General features: G+C 38.3%; 1 protein-coding gene across 2 annotated transcripts in view; it reads right to left on the bottom strand.

The window, feature by feature from the left end:
- Positions 1-22790, bottom strand: part of PGS1 (phosphatidylglycerophosphate synthase 1) — a 45312-nt gene that overhangs the window by 10075 nt on the left and 12447 nt on the right. For both annotated transcript variants that reach the window (XM_087710101.1, XM_087710103.1), the window contains exons 2-8: positions 16512-16701; positions 14694-14771; positions 13802-13901; positions 11810-11999; positions 11234-11412; positions 7305-7835; positions 1475-1623 (exon numbers count right to left, since the gene is read on the bottom strand). In XM_087710101.1, the coding sequence (XP_087566227.1) occupies positions 1475-1623; positions 7305-7835; positions 11234-11412; positions 11810-11999; positions 13802-13901; positions 14694-14771; positions 16512-16701 (1417 nt within the window). The remainder of the gene's footprint in view (positions 1-1474; positions 1624-7304; positions 7836-11233; positions 11413-11809; positions 12000-13801; positions 13902-14693; positions 14772-16511; positions 16702-22790) is intronic.

Genomic DNA, 22790 nt, shown 5'->3' with positions numbered 1-22790 from the left:
CCATAGAGCTATCTAGAAGACGTACAGGTGGTGCTTGCTTAACTACAGTATTTAGGAATGGCAACTCCCTCTCTAAAGGCCGTGGTCATAAAGTGCACCGTCATATCACTGTGTCAACTTATGAAGGCAATTGAGAGGTTCTGGTTGCCAGTGAATCCAGGAACCGCTTGCATTGCATTTTGGGAATTAAGGCAAGAACGCTTGCATTCGCACATGTACGGGCGCACTTTGGGCGCTTAGCACCAAAAAGATTAACCATCACTGGATTAAGGCATACAAAAATAAGATAAATTAAAGGAGGATCAAGTTCAACCTCTAACAAAACGAACTAAATTAGGCAAATGGCAAAGTCTTTTTTCCTTGTCACAAAAGATTTCAAAAATTGTGGTGTGTGGTGGCATGAACTACATCAACTTCCCTTTCCCTCTTCCCAAAGTGCAATTCCTGCCACTTCCTATATTTCTGAAGTGTTGCACACAAAGTAAAAGCATCTCTTCCTTCCCAAATTGTTCACAGATGCCACAGAAATAAGGAAGGCATATAGCAAGGCTGCCTTTTTTTTAACGTTTTACAGATATCAAACATTTAGCCAAAGATACAGTAGTTCCACTGCTTCTGATTTCTACAAAATGAGATCAAACGATCAAAAGACATTTCCTTGAAATGTCTGATATAAGTAAATAACATGGGGTCAGGGGAAAGTTCAGTTCTGACTACAAGTTGCTACTAGTAAAACAAAATATGCAGCCTCGATGTGCATTATTTCTGGGATTCAATTCCAAAGAAACTGGGTACATCTTAACTGACTAAACACTGAATATTTATATAGTTCTGGTTCTCAAGGGGAATAAAAGAACAGTTTAAAGTGCATTTGCAATATTCAAAAGATTAATTCTATGAGCTCAGAACAATCATCGTTTTATTAAGCAAGTCTAGATGAAACAATTTACAAGGGCAGCACTGCACGAAATATTTACTTGTTGTAGAAGCAAGACTACAGCCCACCCTTGATTTGTGGGAAGAAAGCCAGGGAGAGACAGGAATTTTATCTCATAATAGAATTAACAAGGCTTATGAGTTATCTAAACACTGGGAGCTACTGGAAACAGTTTCTACAGATTTTGCTTGGGAAGTGAAGAGTTGCTACATTTTCCCGCAACAACCCCCCAGATGGGAGAACCGCTTCAGAGAAAGACAGAGGAATTAATTTACAACCAGAATAACGTACTTTCACATTTTTCTCATGCTCTCTTCAAATTCCTGGGTCAGCTTCTTATTCAGAATTCTTTCAGCATTCAACTAATTAAGGTAGTGGATCTTTAGTGAAAAGTCATTTTTTTAAAAAGCCCTTTGTCGATTCTCAATTACTGATTTTTTATTTATTTTTTTAAAAACCCTCCTGTCGCACCCAAACCCTCAGCCCTATGAAGTAGGCCCAGTGCTCAAAAAAACAAGAGTCCATGTTGCTACAAACCTGATGGAACTGCTGCTGTAGGGCTTTGTTTTCTGTCACTATCGCAATCTGTGCTTCCAGGTCACGATGGACTGACCTGTACCCGAAATTAGGAGAGCCAATCAAAGTGAAGCAGGGCAGGCAGCTTCCTGCTAGGTACAACCAGAGGCCTGCAAGGAAACATAGAAAGGAAATATGGCAGACAGAGGAAGTGACCAGGGTAGCTGTTAGGTGCTCCAAACAATTCTTTGTTGTCCAAAGGCACTGTAACAAAAGCACACTGAACGTTTTGTTAGGTTTACCAGCAGTGTAAATCATTAAAAGTGAGCAACCAGGAAATAGGGACGCTTCCCGCCAGAGATTGTCATCCAAGTTATACGAGAATTAGCCTCCTTCAGCTTGCACAATGCAATCGCCACATGGCTCAGACCATGTTCTAATTTCCATTGCTACATTCCAGCTGTCGCAAGTCTAACTAATAACCCAGGCCCCAATATTATACTTACCGCATTTGAAAATAAATAATTACAACGAAGACGGCAAGAACATGCCGGAATTGAGGCTGTTTTAGCAATTTTTAATAAGAAACTAAAACAAGGGCTCCTTTAATGTTATTAGGATAAATGGGCGGGGAAAACTGTACCAACTTGAACTCCTGCAGAGTACAATGAATAAATAAAAACTGTATTGACCTACCAGATATAGGCTACACCTATCCTAACTCCCCCCATGATACTTTGCTTGGTTTTTTACAATGATATCAACATCAATAAAAAGTCATAAACGGCTAATAGTAATCATAACTGAAAAATTAATTTGGGATCTGGGGAGGAAGGTGAAATACCATTAAAGTTTGAAAGTTTGAAAAGGCTTCCCTTAAGAAATTATATAGTGTGGCTTCCACATGCATAGATAAAATTAAGTTCATTTATTTCAAGAGTGAACAGCTCTTAGCAATCAAACCTACAGCAACACCTACTTGCCAAGCTCTTCCCCAACTGAAGCAAGCAGCAGGAATGTCCCAACAGTATTTCTAACATGGTATTTTATTTGTGTAATTCACAACACAAACAATATAGCAATACAACTCGCATTCGGAGAACATTTTCCCATTGGGAAAAACATTTAAATAAAACTCCTTATTACTACTACTATGTTTCCCCGAAAATAAGACAGAGTCTTTTGACTCCCCTCAATAAGCACACTCTTGCCATTCTTTTTGTGGATGCTACTAAAAGAAGGGGCGTGGTAGCTTGGGTTTGGGAGAGCAGCCTTCATAAGGCTGTTCTGCATGGATGGCAGGTGCATGCAGGGCACGTGGGGCATGCCACCCCCCCAGGGAAATGGCGGGGAATGGCTGCGCATGTGTTTAAATATTTTAGGGAATGGCTTATTTTCAGGGGAGGGCTTATTTTAGCGCCTGTGCTCAAAAGCCCAATTGGGCTTATTATCCGGGGGAGGTTTTATTTTTGGGGAAACAGGGTAGATGCCGCATTATGATAGAAGCCATTGTAGAATCCAAAACAAATTTATCCCTGTATTTCTAATTCTAATCTTCATTCTGGTAAATAAGGCTTTTTTTTTTGATAAACAAGCCAACCTTCATTGTATCTTTAAAATATGCCATGATTACATAAGATATGCTTTAATACAGATACTATATACTTTCAGCTAAAATAATGAGCAACCAACAGTTTTGATGTCTCTTTTGGGAAATTGAGCTTCCATCCGGCAGTTACCTTTTCATCACACAGTCACATCTGCCAGGACAAAAGTGGCACACACCCATTTTGCATGGTTTCCTATTTTCTAATCTCTTCCTCTTTACATACAAAAAAACTAAAGCAATATTCCAAAAACACCTGTAATAACTACCCCAAACTCCCAAACATACACATGCAATCACAAGGCTTCCCTGCAGCCTGGGATCTAATTCATATCACAGCAACTAAATGAGACCAGAGCAGAAAGGGCTAGTAACTTTACTCATGGGGGATTCATTTGCCCCTTCTTTTTAATTTTTGAAAGGGAATGGGGGATGGGCTGCTGAAGAGTGACAATTTTGCAATTGGGGCTAGGTGGTACAACCTGAAGGAGCTGTGAGGGTCACACTTCACCTGTGAGATGTAACACTTACAAGTTTTGAAAATTATTCCTGATGCCATTAATGAGGTGAGTACAGTATTGCAGTTTTCATGCAAGTAGTAGACTGCCAAAGAAAACACACCCTTACAAGTTGCGTTTGAAGAACCTGCAGTGCAGTAACATCTAATGAATTAATTATGCTCCTAAAACTTGGAGTTTAAAACATCCATGCTTTTTCTGTTAAAGTGCTGTTAAAAATATAAGAAAATTAATTATAGGATTCTTCCTTCCCAAGTTAAAGGTAAAGGTTCCCCTCACACATATGTGCTAGTCGTTCCTGACTCTAGGGAGCAGTGCTCATCTTTGTTTCAAAGCCGAAGAACCAGTGCTCTCCAAAGACGTCTCTGTGGTCATGTGGCCGGCATGACTAAACGCTGAAGGCGCTTGGAACGCTGTTACCTTCCCACCAAATGTAGCTCCTATTTTTCTACTTGCATTTTACATGCTTTCGAACTGCTAGGTTGGAAATAAGCCCTTCCAAGTTAGCAATTTCCTTTATATTTCTGCTTTTGTTTTCTTATACTTGAAATAAAATTAGTCACCCAGACACACTCAGTTGAGCCACACATTATTTTCCATCATTCTAAATATTCCATATTCTTCTATCCTCACTACATATCAATGGTTCCCTGGCAAACGAGGAGCTGGGTTGTCCAGTTGCTCTAACTGATAGCTCTGAGCACAACCTACAATGCAACCCAGCAGAAGTGAGGGAAAGGGCCGCCTGCTAGTCCACTGGAATCTGACAGAAAAGACCCCAATGATGCTTTTGATCATAGGGACCAAGTGCAGAATTGGAAGCCAAAAAGCAGGAGACTGACTGCCTACTGTAGGAGGGGATTGATCTTGGGACTTTTACCAACCTGTTTTTGCTCATGTCATGACTCACCTTTCCAGAGGGAAATATAAAGAATGTCTCAATTGTCACTCAATCGCAGTAGAGGAGATTTACCTCAGCACAAGGGATACTTTGCCCCCAGTTGCATAACAGAGAGCAAACCATTTTCCCTGCAAGAACACACTTGCCTTCTCCTAAGAGGTGCTTACAACTTTATTTACCTCAAGCCTCTTCATCTAATCTCATCCCTTCCTCCACAGCCAGATTCCAAGACAGGAATCTTAAATGTGCTTTCCCAAACTAGTGAGGATTTACTGCCTCTTACACAACTTGGTTTGGTAAGTGGATGAATTCTTGGTAGTCGTAACTGTTAAACAGTGCTTGGAAGTTTTTTTAAGCTGACACATCTTACCTAAAACTCTGGCCAGCACACAAGATGGAACGTATCAAGAGTGAGAAATTCTTCTTTAAGTTTGCAGCAACAAGAAACACATGGGATTGTGACTTTGTATGGCAACTGCACTTGCAATTTTTCTGCTTTGTGTAGACATTGCCATTGCTCAGTCAAAGCCAGTTACAGAATGCCCATGACATTATTCTAAGCTACTGCAGAATCCACAGTTTTTAAAGTATAGTGTGTATTTCACATCTCCTGGGAGAAACACTGAATCATAAAATGAGGAAAGCCATGTCATGTGTAGTCGAATGACAAAAGTATGAAGGCTTTGGAGAATTAAAAAAAAAAATCAGGGGGAAAACATTTCACAGCATTGAGAAACTAACCAAAGTCATCCTCCTAAAATTGTTTCCTCCACCCCACTAGTCCTCCTATTTCTAAAGAGGTTTGCAATATCGGAGCCCACTGCCAGTAAGACAGAAGATCAGCCATTCTGAGGCCATCCCCTTTCAAAGGGTTGCTGACAGGGGAAATCTTAAAAGAATGCATAAGCAGTGCTCTTGGTTACCCACACAATCCCATCCCTTCCTCTTTTTCCTGATTTTGGCTGAGCGGGAGCATGAGTATGTTTTCTTAAGAGAAAAGAGCTTGCTCAGCAGCCATCCCCCACACCCAACCTCCAAGCCTCTTCCCAGAAGCTCTGCAGGAAGGAGGTTGGGAAGATATCAGCATTCCCATAATGATTAACCGCCACAAACACAGACAAATAAAAGCCTAGAACCCTGGAGTACAACGGCCTGTTAGGACGTGAACTTTGGGACTTGCTCAAGGTAACAAGAGAAGGCTGCCCAGTTTACTCTAATCTAATGTATACAGTAAGTGACCAAGAAGTTCCTAAGGGCAATAAAAAGTGGACTGATGCAAGCGAGAACTTGGATTTTGCATGGGGAATACTAATTATTTCTGGCAGCAGCTTCTCTTCCAAGGGCTAAACAATGGATGCCATAGTATGGCAATGTACGACTGAATGGAAATTTCAGGCGCCTCAACTTGCCAGGACATGCAAAATATCCAAATTTGAGAAATTCAAATTTGGTTGCTTTCAAATAAAGACTATGAAAATTACTACATTTTTCCAACTGTTTAGAGATTCTGAGATCTTATGGTTTCCACTAAAATTGTGGCTTTATCACAGCTGGGACACTTAACTTCCACTTATGTTTTGGGCATCCATTTCCTCTCCCTGGCATATCACAATCTCACCCTGCTTAATCTTGAATTCCATTCTGCATACCACATCTTTCGCAGATAAATTTTTAAATCAAGGCTAGCTAGTAAAAATGCAGGAATCCATTGTCTTTTTCCCAAAATGGATCTGATTTCAGCCTCATTTCTCAGAACACAGGAAAGACGGGACTGTTTCATTAATGGGAGGATTTTTCCCTTCAGGCATACATCATTCTTAAACGTTACTGGAAAATTGGCAAATTCAGTTCAGTACCCAGATTGTTATTTGTCAGATGCCCCAACTGGCCTTTAGATCCCATTCAGCCACTACTTTCTTACATGGTAACACAATTTCCCGCTTTCCCAACTGGCCACATCACAGTAACGGGAAATGAAGAAATTGTAGCAGATTGCAAGGTCAGTAATGTAGTTAACAATTCCCATACATCTTCTTCCCAAATCTAGTACTATATAGTTCTTATTTTCTACTGTCTTTCTTATACGGAGAAATACTTTTGATTTTGATGTGGCCATCTTTTTTTTTAATGTTCTTCCTCTGTCTTGTTGTATTGCTGCCGTGTTTTCATCTTTTCTACTGAATTGATTTTAAGCTTTTTTTTCTATGTAAGACACTGAGAGTCCCAGTGGTATATAAATGCAATAAACAAACAAACAAATACTGCTGTAGTTTCACTAATGTTTGGTTCCAATATGTCATATTCCTGACCTAAATATAGAATTATCAAGATAAACTGATTATCAACAATATGGCACAGTGGTTTTGCTGCCACTGATTAGTTCAGGAACAGTATTTACATCTGCCCCTGTGGTTTGAAGGTCCAACTTGAAATCCTTTGCTAATCTCTACCCTTAGAGAGGCATCTTGGAAATGTATCATATAACCCCGCCTCACAAGGCTGTTGTTGTGTGGAAACCAGGAGGAGGAAGGAGTATGATGTATGTTGCCTTGAGTTACTTACAAAGTAATAAATACAGGATAAAAAAATTAACAAAAATACATTATATGACTCTGGCCTTTTCCTAGCCTTTTTAAACCTACAATTCATAATCAATTCATCAGCTGGATTTCCAGACAAGAACCTAGCATGAAAATTATCCAAGGACTATTCTCCAGAGCAGATGCAGAAAGATGTTTAAGACAGAATTAAGTCTAACTCGTTGATTTAAAAAACGTTCAACCACTTCAATGAATAAGCAAAAGTCCTTTGCCTAAAATGTCTCACCTTTGGCGTGGAAAGTCCATCCGCTCCTTGAATATTCCTGCAACTGGACTCTCTCTTCCTGACCCAGGCCACACACCTTGCTGAAGAATTGCTGTTCAATGTAAACGTAGGCAGCAGGGATGGCACCTGCCACCCCTTTGGCTCCAAAAAACCCATTCACCTCCGGTGAGGCTAGTAAAATCTGGAATTTTGCCCGGGTGCCTAGAATCAGGTCTATATATGTTTTTGTGAGGTTGAAATAACCTGTGGTGAGATATATGCTGGCACCCTGCTCTGCTTCCATAAGGAGAGTATTTGTGACTGTCTCATCTATCCGAATCCCAAACGGCTTCATCTGTATTAATGGATAAATCCATGTATCTGGTTCTGACTGCCCATCACCAATTGCCTTTGTATCACCGGATGAGATTTCTCCTTCTGTATTGTTGCTATGGAAAGTCCGAGTGTGAAATTGTTCTTGTTTGATCCTGGCAGAATTGATCACTTCCATCACTTTCTTATTTGCCATCTCATAATAGGCCCTCTTGTCTCCTGAGAAGATAAATGTATGATTTAATGAAATATAAGATCTATCAAAGAGATCAGAATAGTAGGTGGTTACTTCCTGCAGGCCAGGAATTTTGGAAGTCAAATTAACCTAAAACGGTGGTGCTTAAACCAGGAGGAATTGCACTTAAGGGGGTTTCTAGATATATCATGGAGCAATTTGTAACTGTTTGTTTGTGAACCAAAGGTCCAGCTGAAATAGCCCCTTCCAAGACCCTGGTGTAGAACAACAGAAGGTGGATGCTTGGGTGTCTGTGTGTGGTGATAATGGCATTATTTAAGACCAGGAAAAGATAACTGACATAACAAATAGAACTGGGAAAAGCCCCCTGGCTGCAGCTTCTACTTGTTGCACTTAAGCCTAAAGAAATCCCTAATGCTCTTTTAAAAGCATGTTCTTTGGACTCAGGACAGAGCCAAACCTGCCACCAATACACACTTTCTGTAACACTTTTTGCTTGTTGGATTGGCTTTCAATTGTATCTACTGAGTTACTAATGGCAATGGGATATAATAATGATATGGGAATGAAATCTGGTTCTCAAATGAAGAATTGAGGATTTACTCAATTAACTTTTGTCAGGCGCTAGTTTGCAAAGGAATAAGTGGATTAGAGATGAAAGCAGAGGCATGAGTAACTGAGGCATATGGGACATATTGGGAAGAATGTCTTCTTCCTGCCCTGACATGACTCATTTCCCAAGTTTTGACAATCAGGACCAGATGAAACAATTTAGCCTTATCCAAGTCATCTCAGATCTCTTGCAGAGACTCTTGACTTCCTTTCTTTCAGGTGGTGAAAATAAAAGGGGCCCCTATGTGACACCCTTTCAGCACCTGATTAAAGGTTTTTCTTCCCAAAGGTTTAACACAAAGAATTTGCCTGCCTATTTTATCTATCTATCATCTATCATCTATCTATCATCTATCTATCATCTATCTATCATCTATCTATCATCTATCTATCATCTATCTATCATCTATCTATCATCTATCTATCATCTATCTATCTATCTATCTATCTATCTATCTATCTATCATCATCATCATCTATCTATCTTATCTTATCTTATTATCTATCACCTACCTACCTACCTAATTTGGCATCTCACCAAAAGGAACTCTGGGCGATGCACAATAGATAAATCACACAACAAATAAAAATGTAAGCTACATAAATACCCCAAACTGGAAAAACTACTAAAGTAACATTCATGCTACATGCCTCTTCCATTTAATGAACATAATTTACTATGTATAAATAATAAAAAAATGGAACCTGTGATTTTAAAAAAATATAACAAAATGAAATGGAAATGAGACAAGAATTTACTACTGTTAAGGAATTGTCAGCTAAAGTGCATGTCAGGTACATTCTTCTGTGCCTATTTGAGCACAATTCAGTTTATGCTCATCAACATAACAAACGTCGAAGGGCAGTCCAGTCCCCCTTTACCTACTCCCAGAGTATTTGCTTTTGTTACCTGATCTAGAAATCACAGCAACTGACTTGCCGGAAAGAGCTCTCAACAATTGGTATTGCTTGGAAAATACCTCCCAAGGGAAAGCGACACCCAGTGACTTATGCTCTGCATTAAAAATTAGCTTTCCAGATTGTAACAAAGAAAGACTATTCCCCAGACACAAACAAAAAAAATATTTTAGTGAGAACAAATAGCATCCACCATACGAGCATTCACGTAGAGATTTTGAAACACACATATAGCAGTGCTTGGAGTTCTTCGCTTCTTCACATTCAGGAATCACCACAAAGTCACTCGAATTATTTACTAGCATGGGAATCATTAGAATGTTTAGCTTTAGTCTCACAATCTACAGAACCAAGTCAGCTTAGCCAAAGCCCCTGGCTACAAAAGATGAATGCAAAATTTTATTGTGGACTCAGCACTGTTTTAAATGGTTTTCTGTTTAAATTGTTTTGTGGGTTTTTATTCTTGTTTGCCATCCAGAGTTCCTTCTGTTTAGTCATCATCATAAAATTTAATGCCACCTGTGGATAAATTCCTTCCATCGTTGCGCCTCCTGTCTCAAAGGTTGCAGCCCTAAAGTGTATCAATTGGCAATTGTATCTGTAATCCCAGTAATCACGGTTAGCAGAGAAATTCCTACTACCTAAACCAGAATACTTCTCCTGTCACAAAAGAATCTCCATGGAAAAGTGTCTCTCCGGGGATCAAGCTAAATGCTGATTAGAAAGGAGCTTTAACTTTACAGAAAAATCACTTTCCAACTCCATCCTTAGGAATATAAAAGAAGATCAACAGGGTTTACTGGGCCTGGCAGTGCTTTCCTAGCTCTGCTTTCAGAGATCCTTATGAACCCCCAGGATACGGGTATCTGGAATGCATTAACAGAAGGTAGTCTGGATTGGTATTGGTATTAGGCCTTTCTGACATCTATGTTGACCACTGTTTAATTCTATTTGATTTAATAAATTATATAACCTAACTCAATTTTATAGGGCCTAATTTATACATTCTTTTTACGTAGTGACCTGTCGGGATTCTACTACTTCCTTAGAATTACAAGTGCCTAGGGTTTCATGTGTCTATTTTGTATTTTTGAATTAATATTAGTTTTAGTTAATTCAGTTTTTGTACTGTGCTTAGTTTTTAAACATATTCTAATTAATTATATAGATATAGTTAAACATCATAATGATTATTTCAACTACATATTATATTAATATATTATAATTATAATTTATATAATTTATATTATATCATTGGCAAGAAAGCTCAAATAAATTCTGGTAAGATACAAATCTCTCCATCTATCTATCTAGTCAGTCATCTGTGTACCAAAGTCTGGTTGAAATTGCTCAAGGCGTTTTAAAGTTACGCTGGAACACACACACACACACACACACACACACACACGTGTGTGTGTTTGTGTGTGTGTGTGTATTGCTTGACTTACAACAGTTCATTTAGTGATCGTTCAAATTTATAACAGTTTTTCACAGTTACAACCTTTGCAGCATCCCCATGATCAGATGAACAAAATTCAGATGCTTGGCAACTAGTTCACATTTATGACCGTTGCTGTGTCACAAGGTCATGTGATCCCCTTTTGCGACCTATTGACAAGCAAAGTTAATGGGGAAGCCAGATTCACTTAATAACCAGGTTATTAACTTAGTAACTGCAGTGATTTACTTAACAGTGGTGGCAAGAATGGTTGTAAAATGGGGCAAAAGTCACTTAACAAATGTCTCACTTAACAACAGAAATTTTGGGCTCAATGGTGGTTGTAAGTCAAGGACTACCTGTATACGTAATGAATTCCTTGCTAAAGACCTCCCAAAAATCTAAATTTATAGCAATGTAGAAAATAAAGTGAGAAATAAATGGCCATCCTACCTTTGTAAGGATGGATCATCCCATCTATGATTTTGACTGTGTCATCCTGCTGTAACTGTAAAGATACATCCCCAACTGCATTTACTAGCTCAGTGAAGAAATCTGCAATCTCTGGTGAGCCTTGCAGGAACACGTAACGGTCTTGCCGATTGCTGAAGTAAGAGTCACTTAAATTGGCTCTGGAGTGAGGAAATAGGAGGCAGTTAAGAATGCCAAATGATAGTATATAAATCATATTCAACTCACATACATTTGACAGTTGAAAAAACAATAGACAGGAAGGCACATAAGATTAATCAATACATGAACACTAATATTGTCTTCCTGATCCATTTCCCCATTAAAACTTTGGTTAAAGGCAAATGAATTGTAGAATGCTTATTCAGAATCACTTAAGACTAGAAACAGTCCAAAAATGGGAAAGTACAGAACAGAGCTATGACACAGATTCCAGAATTTTCAGAACGATCCTTATTATGATCTGGCTTCATTGATTTCTTTCTTTCTTTTCTTCTTTACTGGAAATCACCAAATTCTTCCTAACCCAATGCTATTTCCTTATAAAGAGGAACTCACCCACTCAAGATCACATTATCGTCAAAGAGATAGACTTTGATATGCTGCAACCCGATGGTCTCATTAAAACGCTCAGGAATTAGATATCTGAGAAGACCACGTAGATTAGGAGTGTGGAAGAGGGAGACACGGACCTTATCTGGAAATCGCCTCAGGAGTGGAAGCAGCATGGTTCGAGAATTCTTCTGGCCTTAGGGGGAGGAAAACAGACTGGATGGGATCACAGTAATACAGAATATCTGCTCCAACCCACTGTAAGAATTAGATAACCTTAACAACCAGGAGATGCTGGAAACTATTATGTATAGAATGTCTAAATATGTCCAGTTGTTCATCAGCTGCAGAGTAATAAAAAATGACCATTTACCTCTCTAGAAGCACATGTTAGAAGATATTTTGTGTCACCTCTAGTTGCTCTGGATTAATAATAAGAGAATTAAGTGGACAGTGGTTGAACCAGGCACACATGCTTTGGCTCATTTCCATCTCTGGTGATCAAGAATAATAGTTGAGCATATGATTAAGGTTTTTTTTTCTGATTTCCCAAAGATGGACCTAATAGGAAGATCTTAACTTCACCTCCTCCAGAGGCCATGCCTTAAGGCATTTCTATATTTTACAGCCTTCAGCTGCAAGTTGTGACTCCTTCTTTATTGTATATTTCACATAACAGAAAAACTTGCATCATGGGAACAGAAAAATGTAGATAAGACAGAATACTGTAAAAGTACGAAGCGTTTTGTGTACCTCTCATGCAGCATCTTCTGCAAATGAAGTTTGTTTTACTTGACAGTAGTGCCTGCTCTTTCTTTGCTAAGGCAGTTGTGCCTATCAGGCTACGAAGTTCATGCTTTTCGTCTAGGAGCAGCTCCTGGATTTTTCCATCCAGGACACTTCCATTACTATCTTACTAGCCTATCGTTTTGGAAGCACAATGCCATTCACTGAACTGTTCCTTTGACACATCACAGATCACTGCATGGAAAACCTGAGTCACGAACGTCTTGTCTTCTGGGAACTGCTCAAGGCACAAACTTAGGAAATATCAGCAGCAAGTCATGCAAGAGGAATAGAGATATCTCTTAGAACAAAATAAAAGAATTGGTCATCAGCAAGACGGTGGTTATTTAGTTGTGAGGCCAAAATCTGTAGTCATTCACAATAGCTGATCCACATACGGACAAAATCTTTGAGGGGAAGGGGCTCTGACAGTCTGGTGAAAAAGATGCACCAGCAAGGAGTCAGAAGTCTGTATGGATCTAAATTCGGACCTGAATAGGAAGTAGGAGAATTAGATAGTAAATGCTGCAAAAGAAGAGGCACCAGTGGCCATGAAAATAATCAAAATTAAAGGAAGGTTTCAAAGGAGCAAATAAAACATGATTAAGAAGAATGTACGTGGATTTTGATATATTTTGGATTTGTTTTGTTTTGTATTAGAAACAAAAAGAAAAAGAAAAGAAACAACAACAAAGAAAATATTCCTGATTATGTCAGGCAGTAAAAGGAGCTGAGGAAAACCAGCAGACTAATAATACATAAGTGGGGAGAGATAAGGTTCCTATCAATTTGGCTCAGCTGGGGAATGCTTCAAAACACTTAATTTGACAGATACAGACTCCTCAACAGGCTGCAGAGATCAAGAAAATTAACATTATTCTGCACAATTCAATAAAATAGGAAGAATTGTATAGGCAAGATTTACATTTTAGTAAGTAAAAAAAGAGTATCAGGAATATCTTGCCTGGGTTTTAAATTAAAAGAATTATTTGTGTTTTTTATGGTTGGTTGCAAAATAAAACTAAAGAGATAATATTTTGAAATCTACAGAAGAATTGAAGTTGTTTTTTGAGCATTGATTTCAGATAAAGGTCCAAATTCTTTGATTTGCAGAATTATTTAAACCAAATTCTTATATCAGAGATCCTGAACCATATCAGTCTATTCCAACTAAGTAAAAAGAGTTGGTCAATGAATAACATTTATGCTTACCTCGGGATCCTCTCGTGAAGTCTAACAGGATAGACACTCTAAAATTGGGATTCTCACATCCCTTCAATGAGCTTTCCAAAGCTATTTCAATACAATCCACCTACAAGAAGGAAACATACACAAATGGGAGTGAAGATTCATTCTCCAAGCTTGTGGGTTGATTTCTGAATGATTCGTTACCAGGCTAGGTAACATCTTCAGCGGGGTTTAGGGGATGTTAGTGTCAACCTTCACCCTCATCCTACACCCGAGCTACAGATATTCGCCACTATTGCAAACATACACAAATGCACAAGGCTGTCTTCCTGTCTTTCAAGCATACTAAATGTTGGGAAGTGAAGTGTGCGTAAAATAAATCAGATTTACACAGAACTTCAACTTGCCAAGAGGAAGTGTCACTGTTTTCCTAATTTATTTGTTTATTTAGCTTGTCAAACATGCACAAGATAACAGGTATAAGTATAAACATGGACATGAACAAGGAAATGAATATAAATAGATGGGGACAGTAGGACAGGGACAGAAAGCATGCTGGTGCGCTTATGCACGCCCCCTTTACGGACTTCTTAGGCATAAGGTGAGGTCCACGTAGACAATTTAAGATTGAAGCTGTGGGGATTAGAAGATGTAACAACGGAGTCAGGCAGAGCATTTCAGGCATTGACAACTCTGTTGTTGAAATCATATTTTCTGCAATCAATCTAACTTTTTTTCTCCTATCACAGTTACATTAACAACTCGCATACAGCAATATAACAGAGTGGATCTCTGAATTAGAGTTCTGAAGCCAGAGCTCCTGCCCCCTCCCTAAATAAAACTAAATCTAAGGCATCTCTTATCTAGCTATTTAGTAAAAAGGCTTCAGTCCCTCCTCCCCATTTTAGATACTTACTAATTCCTGTTCCAAAGAGCCTGTTCCAAGATATAGCGAAGCTAAAACGATTCGTTGCTTAGCCATCTTTGCCTGTCCCTGAAAAAGAAAAACATTTAGATTTGTAGTCTATCAAATGAAGCATCCAAGTACAGATAGTCCCTGACGCATGATGACAATTGAGTCCCAAATTTCCGATGCTAAGGAAGACATATGCTAAGTGAGTTTGCCCCATTCTACAACTTTCCTTGCCCCAGTTGTTAAGTGAATCACTGCACTTGCTTGGTAACACAGTTACTAAGTAAATCTGGCTTCCCCAGTGATTTTGTTTGTCAGAAGGTCACAAAAGATGATCACATGACTTCAGGACACTGCATCCGTCAGAAATACATTTTAATCACATGACCAAGGCGATACGGCAATAGTCATAAGTGTGGAAAACTGTAAGTCACTTTTTTCCAGTCCGTTGCAACTTTAAACAGTCGCTAAAAGAATGGTTGTACGTCAAGGGCTACTTGCATCTCCTATGGGAAACACTACTTAATTTTATAAGTATCAATAAAGCTTGAATTTACCAGGAAAAATATTAAACATTTTTTGCTCACAACTGGACTGAGAATAAGTTTCTTGGTTGCAAGTGAGTATACTGTATTTCTCTTGTCAACTAGAAGGTCAAGAAAGACAAATCTGCTAATACTGGATAGGTTGATCCTCTTTCATCACTTTTAATTATATACAAACTGACAGTTTTCTATTCTTAATAATGTTTATTATCTTCTAAAAAAGAAAAAAATGTTTGAAAGCCATTAATGTACTAAGTTAATGTACTAAGTTATATACAATGTACTAATGTATTAATGTACTAAGTTAAATACAATCACTCACATTTTAAAAAATACTTTAAAAGTCCCACTTTTATAAACTTAGAAGCACCTACTTCTTGATAGAAACTGGGGGAAAAATAATTTTGGGATTATTATTTTTTAACATGTTATGCTGAAATGTAATGAAAAAATTAAATAAATAAAGTTAGCAGCACCCATGTGGCAAAAATAGCTCGATATTTTTAAGCAAGAGTCTTTCTCTGCCCAGCTACTGGTTTTTCTACCTAAAGATGGCAATAACTGACACATTAAAACAAGCAACACTGAGCTACAAGACTGTAACTTTTCATGTCTCACTTTATTGAAAGAAATTTACACTAGTTTTTCTTCTTCTTTAGTCTTAAGAATTGAATATAGTAACTAATTCACCAAGGAATGGTAAGATAAAATTACTTTAACTTATAAGCCTGAAAAGATTTTTTAGAACCACAACAGAACCATTGAACAATCCTGTCTCATATATACAGTTTGTGTGTGTGTGTGTGTGTGTGTGTGTGTGTGTGAATGACTCTCTCCCTCTCTTTGTCTTTCTCTTTCTCTCTCTCTCTCTCTGTGTATGTTCCAGCGTAACTTTGAAACACCTTGAGCAATTTCAACCAAACTTGGTACACAGATAACTTACTCTCTGGAAACAAATACTGTGGGGGTAAGACACCCCTAATACCCTTTTTGGGGGGGATCCTGTTATGATACAGCCTGTTGTGCCTTCAAATGGCTTCTACTGTACTGCCATAAAATAGCTTTTATTATACAGCGCAATGAGTTTACATGGTAACGGCTTCACAGTACTCCCCAAGGGGGCTCCCTCTGTGAGGGGGCAAATCCAACATTAGAAATTATGTTTGGTTCAGACATTTTGCCCCTATAAATAAATACCCGGACAATGCTGGGTTATCAGCTATGTAGTATAACAAAACCAGTGACAAAACATGCAAAAGAAAAATATTGAGATCACCTTCATAAGTTCGTAGAATTCGGCTGGCGATGAAAGTACCTTGATGTGGGAGCCAGCAATACCAAATTCTGGAACCAAGTTTCTGATCCATTGAAATATGTGTGTTCCCTCAGGGCTAAGGCAATTTGTGGGAAGAATCAGCTGTGGAACTGCAGATGTGAGTAATGGAGCCAATAGCAGCCATGACGACCTAATTAAAAAAAAAGAGATTAGCTTAGCAACATATATGGTTTTCTCTTAAAGCCTGTAGACATGTGATATACTCAGTCCATATTTCACCTATATTACAGGTAGGTTTTTGGTATAAATAGAAACAATAGTCTGCAGGCAAAGAAGGGGCACCTACCCTATACTTTATATGTGGAAACTAAGCAATTACCTACTTAGTAATAAACCACCAACATGGTTAAAATATATACGTAATTGGCTGCTTACAAAAAGAAAAAGCAACAGAAACCACATAAATACTACTAAAATAGAGAGCCATTTTAGTTAAGGTGCTAGTCTAGAGAGACCATGAATAGAAGCCAGGTAGGTGACTGTAGCCATTCTCTCTTGCAGCCCAGCCATGTCACAGAATTAATGTGGGGAAAATAAGAATTGATGGATAGAGATAGGATACACACACACACACACACACACACACACAGAGAGAGAGAGAGAGACAGACAGACAGACAGACAGACAGAGACAGAGAGTGAGTATATGTAGGGAGAGGGAGATAGATAGATATTTTAGATATAAATATATACATATAGATATATCATACTGAATTAAATGGGATAAAATGAAATAAAAGTAATTAAAAACCAATTAATCAAATTAATAACAATTGTTCCATTAGTTCTTAAAATATTCCTGTCAGCTTCTGCTTTGCTACTGCTTCAGCTGTCATGAAACGGGGAGGGAGGGTTTGGTATTTGGGAGGGGTTATTCGATGTGTTGGAGGAATGTTCTAGTAATTGCTAGATGGTTGGACTACGCATGCGTGGGTGCTTCCCGCCTGGACCAACGGCCCCGACATTCCATCTTCGTGATGCCTTTTGAAGTTATCTCACACCTGACACTTGAAGGACTTATGATTGGCCTGAGGCTATGATCCCAAGGGGTGGGGAATGGACTATTCTATATATCATTTGCTTTCGCGCCTAATTAAACAGACTTCGCTTCGCAACTGCTCGCTAACCATTTGTAATTAGTAAAAGTACTTTTGATTTCCAATACATGGAATCTCTTGGTCTTTCTTTCCTAATTATATAATGGAGGGATGCTGACAATTCCTAAATGAGTAGACTGTTCTCCTAGCTGATTCCCTTCATTGACTTCAGATGTCTTTCTAGAATAAATGATTCTGGATGAGAGTATGCAACTTTTTTCTGATTTGCCGCATGTGACAGGGCTATATTGTTTAATTAGAAAAACACCACAAACCCATGCTTTGAATTCAGTTCCAAACACATAATTTGGAGTGTTCAAGAATACAAACACAGTACCTCTCTGCAGGCTTTTAAAGCAGCCACCCCTTTTCTTAGGACTATGCAACTGTGCTCTTCAACTATTTTGTGATGCCAGGAGGAGATGCAGCAACTTTACAAAATTATAGACCACTGCCCCACTCACATTCCTTGTTTTACAGCCTACTCTTGTTGGAAGATTGAATTACTATGTTCCCACATGCTAAGCCAGTGATGGGGAACCTTTTTGTAAATGTGTGCCAAAAGTGTGCATGCATGTGTGATAGCACACACCCATGTGCCCCACACCCACAATGCACTCCACGCACCTACCTGCATATGTGTCTCCCCCAGCACATGTGCACATGACTCCCCCTGCGGGCATGAGTGCCCCACATGGGGGGGGGAGTTTTTGGCCTCCCCAGGCTTCTGGAAAGCCTCCGGAGCCTGGGGAGGGTGAAAAACGGGCCCAACAAGTAAACTAGAAGTTCAGAAATGATCCGTTTCTGGCTTCTGGGGGGCCTCCAGGGGGCCAGGAGAGGCTGTTTTCACCCTCCCCAGGCTCCAGAGGCTTTCCTGACTGAAAACAGCCTCCATTGGCCCTCCGGAAGACCGAAAATCAGATGGCCGGTGCGTGCATGCGCGCTGAAGCTGACAGATAATGTGCCCGCAGATATTGCTACGTGTGCCACCTGTGGCATGCGTGCCATAGGTTTGCCGCCACGATGGTAAGCCATAGTTGGGATGATGTACAAAACTAATCAAGGGCTGCAAATTTGAGCGTGCAAATTTGGATTCTTAATATTAAATGCATATAATTTCTAAATTACCAAATTATGTTTTATATTTAACTATTATTTTAATCCATTATCATGTATTTGGATTCTTAATATTAAATGTATATCATTTCTTTTTATATTAACTATTATTTATCCTGTATTTCAAGTTTTTCTTTATATGAGCATTTGTATAAAAATTTAATAAACAACCAGTGAAGCTTGAAGAGGCACATCTAACTGCAGAATAGCCAGTTTCTAACACTAATACAGGTTTGACTAATATTTTCCTACCATAACATGAAAAAAAAATCAAATGACTTTAAAGGAAATATTTTTTTCTCTAAGTAATTTTTACATTACTATATACGTATCATCAAAGTATTTCTAACACAGAAACCACCGCTTCACTTGTCATCCTGGTACCACACCGCTCTGTGGTCATAGTTTACCCCAAAGTATTCCCCGTCTCACTACAAAGTCCTAAAATGCTTAAACGAAACAGCATTGTAGGAGGAACTCTTTAACTATGAGGAACTCTCAGTCCAAAGCATAAATTGACCACAGGTGCCAGGAAGATGATTTCACTTGTTTCACAGAAAAATGTTAAATCTATACAAGGTTTGCATGCATCCTTCCCCCTTATTCTCCAGAAAAAAAAGAGAAAAAATCAAAACCAAAAATGGTTTGCCACTGCATTTCCCAGAAAGCCCACCGCTTTGTCATTGCCTATTCATACAATGGAGATCTGACTCAGTGTGTACAAGAATTCCTAGCTACTCTGTTTTCAACAGTTTTGTGGGGACGGGCATTTCTTTGGCAATAGTGAATTACAGTAATCTGGAGGAATGTTGCCATTATCCTGAGCTTAAAAAGAGAACTTCACAAATTACTTCCCCAATGAAATCTTTGAAACATGCAATCAAAAGGCAGCGAAAAAACAGTGTCCTACTGAGGTTTAACCAATATTAGCCTAGACTATCTATCATGATAAAATTAGGGTATTTTAAAAAGTCATTGTGCACATGTAAAAAGTAACTTTTTAAAATATTATATTAAAGATGTTAATAAAAAAAGTTATTCCAACTCCTAGTTCTAGCACAATTAGAATTCATGGAATCATGGCTATACATATTGGTTTACAAGAAAAAAAAGCACATTATTTCTACACTTACATTTATATAACATAATCAATATTTTTCTTTCAGTAAGGCATACTAGTGCCTTCCCTATTTCCTCTGAAGCATCAATCCTCTGATTCATATATATTGATAATGGACATGCATTTAGGACAATACACAGTATTATCATTAATCTACTTTATAACTGGGGTTACAAAATAACTGCTGCTTTAAAGTGTGTGCCAGAGATGTGTGTGTGTGTGTATAGGGTACAGATCCTATTTATTTTAAGAAATTAATCTAGTTATATCTGATTCCAAAACATAGTTTCAATGTTTTTTTCCCATAAAACAGAGGACTGTAGTATTTTTAAGCTTCTCCGTGATTCAAGAATTATCCATCATTGTTATCTAGCGTGAAGTAGCATTGCAATTCTTTTTTTAAGAAAATAGCAGCCTTGAGGTACCCATAGTTATTTGTGAAAATTTAAATATGAAGATGCTATTGATTTCCTTCCTGTAAATAAATTATTTTGGCTAGATTACACTTAGAGTAACTGAAGTACTTAAAAGAACGTACAGTATGTCAAATATGCTGGCTCAAAGATACACTTTTGAAATGCCATTTAAAATTTTTTAATCTACCATGTTTCCCCAAAAAGAAACCCAGGGCCTTATTTTCTTTTGACCCCCAAAATAAGTGCCTTATTTTCAAGGTGGTCTTATTATTTTTGAGGTGTAGGAGGCAAGCGTGGTCACCTCATGGCTGCTGCTGTGTTGTAATATTTTTGGGGAGGGCTTATTTTAGCCCATGCGCTCGAAGGCCCGATTGGGATTAGTATCCAGGGAGGTCTTATTTTCAGACAAACAGGGTATTTCAAATCAGTGATCTAAGTAGAAAGCAACTAGTAGCGCATATTAAAATCAACATTATCCAGAAAGGAAAATGAACTGAAAATCATACCTTTCTTTTCTGAATTTGACTTTCTACTATTAATAAATCTGGGGGTTTTGGAATCTCTATTTTTAGGAAGTAGGATTTTGACTAATATTAGGAATGAACTCAAAGCACCATAATACTTGTTAAATTGCAACAACTTTATCAGAGGCAAAGAGAGATTAACAGGATATTTCTCATGGCATTTATCACCCACACATAAACCACATTAGAGTGACTTCTGCTAATGACTCTTGTTTCATTGGAATGCCTGAGTGTATATTACAGTATTTCTGCATATGTTATGACTGAATCTGGGAAACCAATTTTATTGTTAACATATTGATGCCAATGAACAATAAAGACTCAAGGGTAACTTCCTTAAACAAGAGAAGAGTGAGCATGGACATGTGGCCCCAGATTATCAGTCTGCCCTTGTTTCAACTGAGTCATGCTTACTGGATATTACATATTGCTTAAGTCTATGTCTTTCTGGATGCTATCTGACTTGTAAGAAATTAAAAGCGAAATGAAATCAAAGAGGAAACTGTTTCTAAAAACAAATTGTCATCTGATAAACACAAAACTATATTAATGAAATATAAACTATTTTACAGAATTTATACATAACAGCTATAGCATCAATTCTCCAAAAATTCATAACGCATGAGTACAATTTGAACTACCAAATTCCTGAAGTTGTCATCTGACTTAAATTTAGAACGAAGTGAATATTATATACAATGAACATAACTCTAAAAGGAATTGGCTTAAGCCACAGGTGTCAAACTCGCCACGTCACATTGCCATCACGTGATGTTTTATGACGTTTCCCCCCTTCGCGGAGCTGGGGTGGGTATGACCTGTGCATGACACCTCGGGCCCACTGGCCACGGGTTTGACACTCCTCGTCAGTCTTAAGCAATCTGACTGTAATGCATCATAGAAAAGAACATGCAAATCAAATGGAAGCCTGTCTCCATATTCTTTTTTAAATGCTTTTATTTAGCCAATAACTTTTCATACAGAGGATAATATAAACATATCTTCTTAATTTCTGTATCATAGTAGGTAAAGTAAAGGTAAAAGTTCCCCTCGCACATATGTGCTAGTCGTTCCCAACTCTAGGGGGTGGTGCTGATCTCCGTTTTAAAGCCGAAGAGCCAGCGCTGTCCGAAGATGTCTCCATGGTCATGTGGCCACCATGACTAAACACTGAAGGTGCCCGGAACGCTGTTACCTTCCCACCAAAGGTGATCCCTATTTTTCTACTTGCATTTTTACATGCTTTCGAACTGCTAGGTTGGCAGAAGCTGGGACAAGTAATGGGAGCTCACTAGGGATTTGAACCACCAAACTGCTGACTTTTCTGATCGACAAGCTCAGCATCTTAGCTACTGAGCCACCATGTCCCTATTTTGTATTATAGTACAAATATCTTTTTAGAGCCAATAATACAGACCTGCTTAAAATGCACAAACTGAATATTCTATTGAAAAATAAGGCTCACATGCAACTACCAGTATGTCCATGATAATGCATGAGCTAGAGGCTTCGATGGTTGCATAAAAGGACTTACCTTGAGAATATGTATTTTCCCTCATGAATGTACACATTTACAGCACAAAATCCCATCACAACTGTGAAGACAAGGTACATCCACAAGAAAAATCTTATTCCCATGAAATCTATTAAGAGTATGTATTAGAAAATCAGGCTGCTAAGTATCTTGGTGCTCCTATTCCAATTTGTGTGTAATCCATCCAACCACTTTTACATGATTATACTCTTTATGACTTGGGATTCACCCAACAGGGGCCTATTAAGGAAATTTATAAATGCAAAAACATTGTTTATTGTTTCCATAGTGTACAACTTTAGGGGTAAAAATGTTTGCTTTCAAAATATTGAGTTTTACTACTGGCAAGGACCCAGAACATCTGCTGAGAAAATAAAGAACCAATGTGAACGCAATGCACTTCCTGTAACACC

This window comes from Thamnophis sirtalis, unplaced genomic scaffold (assembly GCF_051295495.1).
Source record: "Thamnophis sirtalis isolate CommonGarterSnake01/CBP01778 unplaced genomic scaffold, rThaSir2_p1.2 scaffold_3, whole genome shotgun sequence".
In the NCBI taxonomy this organism is placed as follows: Eukaryota; Metazoa; Chordata; class Lepidosauria; order Squamata; family Natricidae; genus Thamnophis; species Thamnophis sirtalis.
The sequence above is the reverse complement of the archived record's forward strand: the minus strand, read 5'-3'. Positions and strand labels throughout refer to the sequence as shown.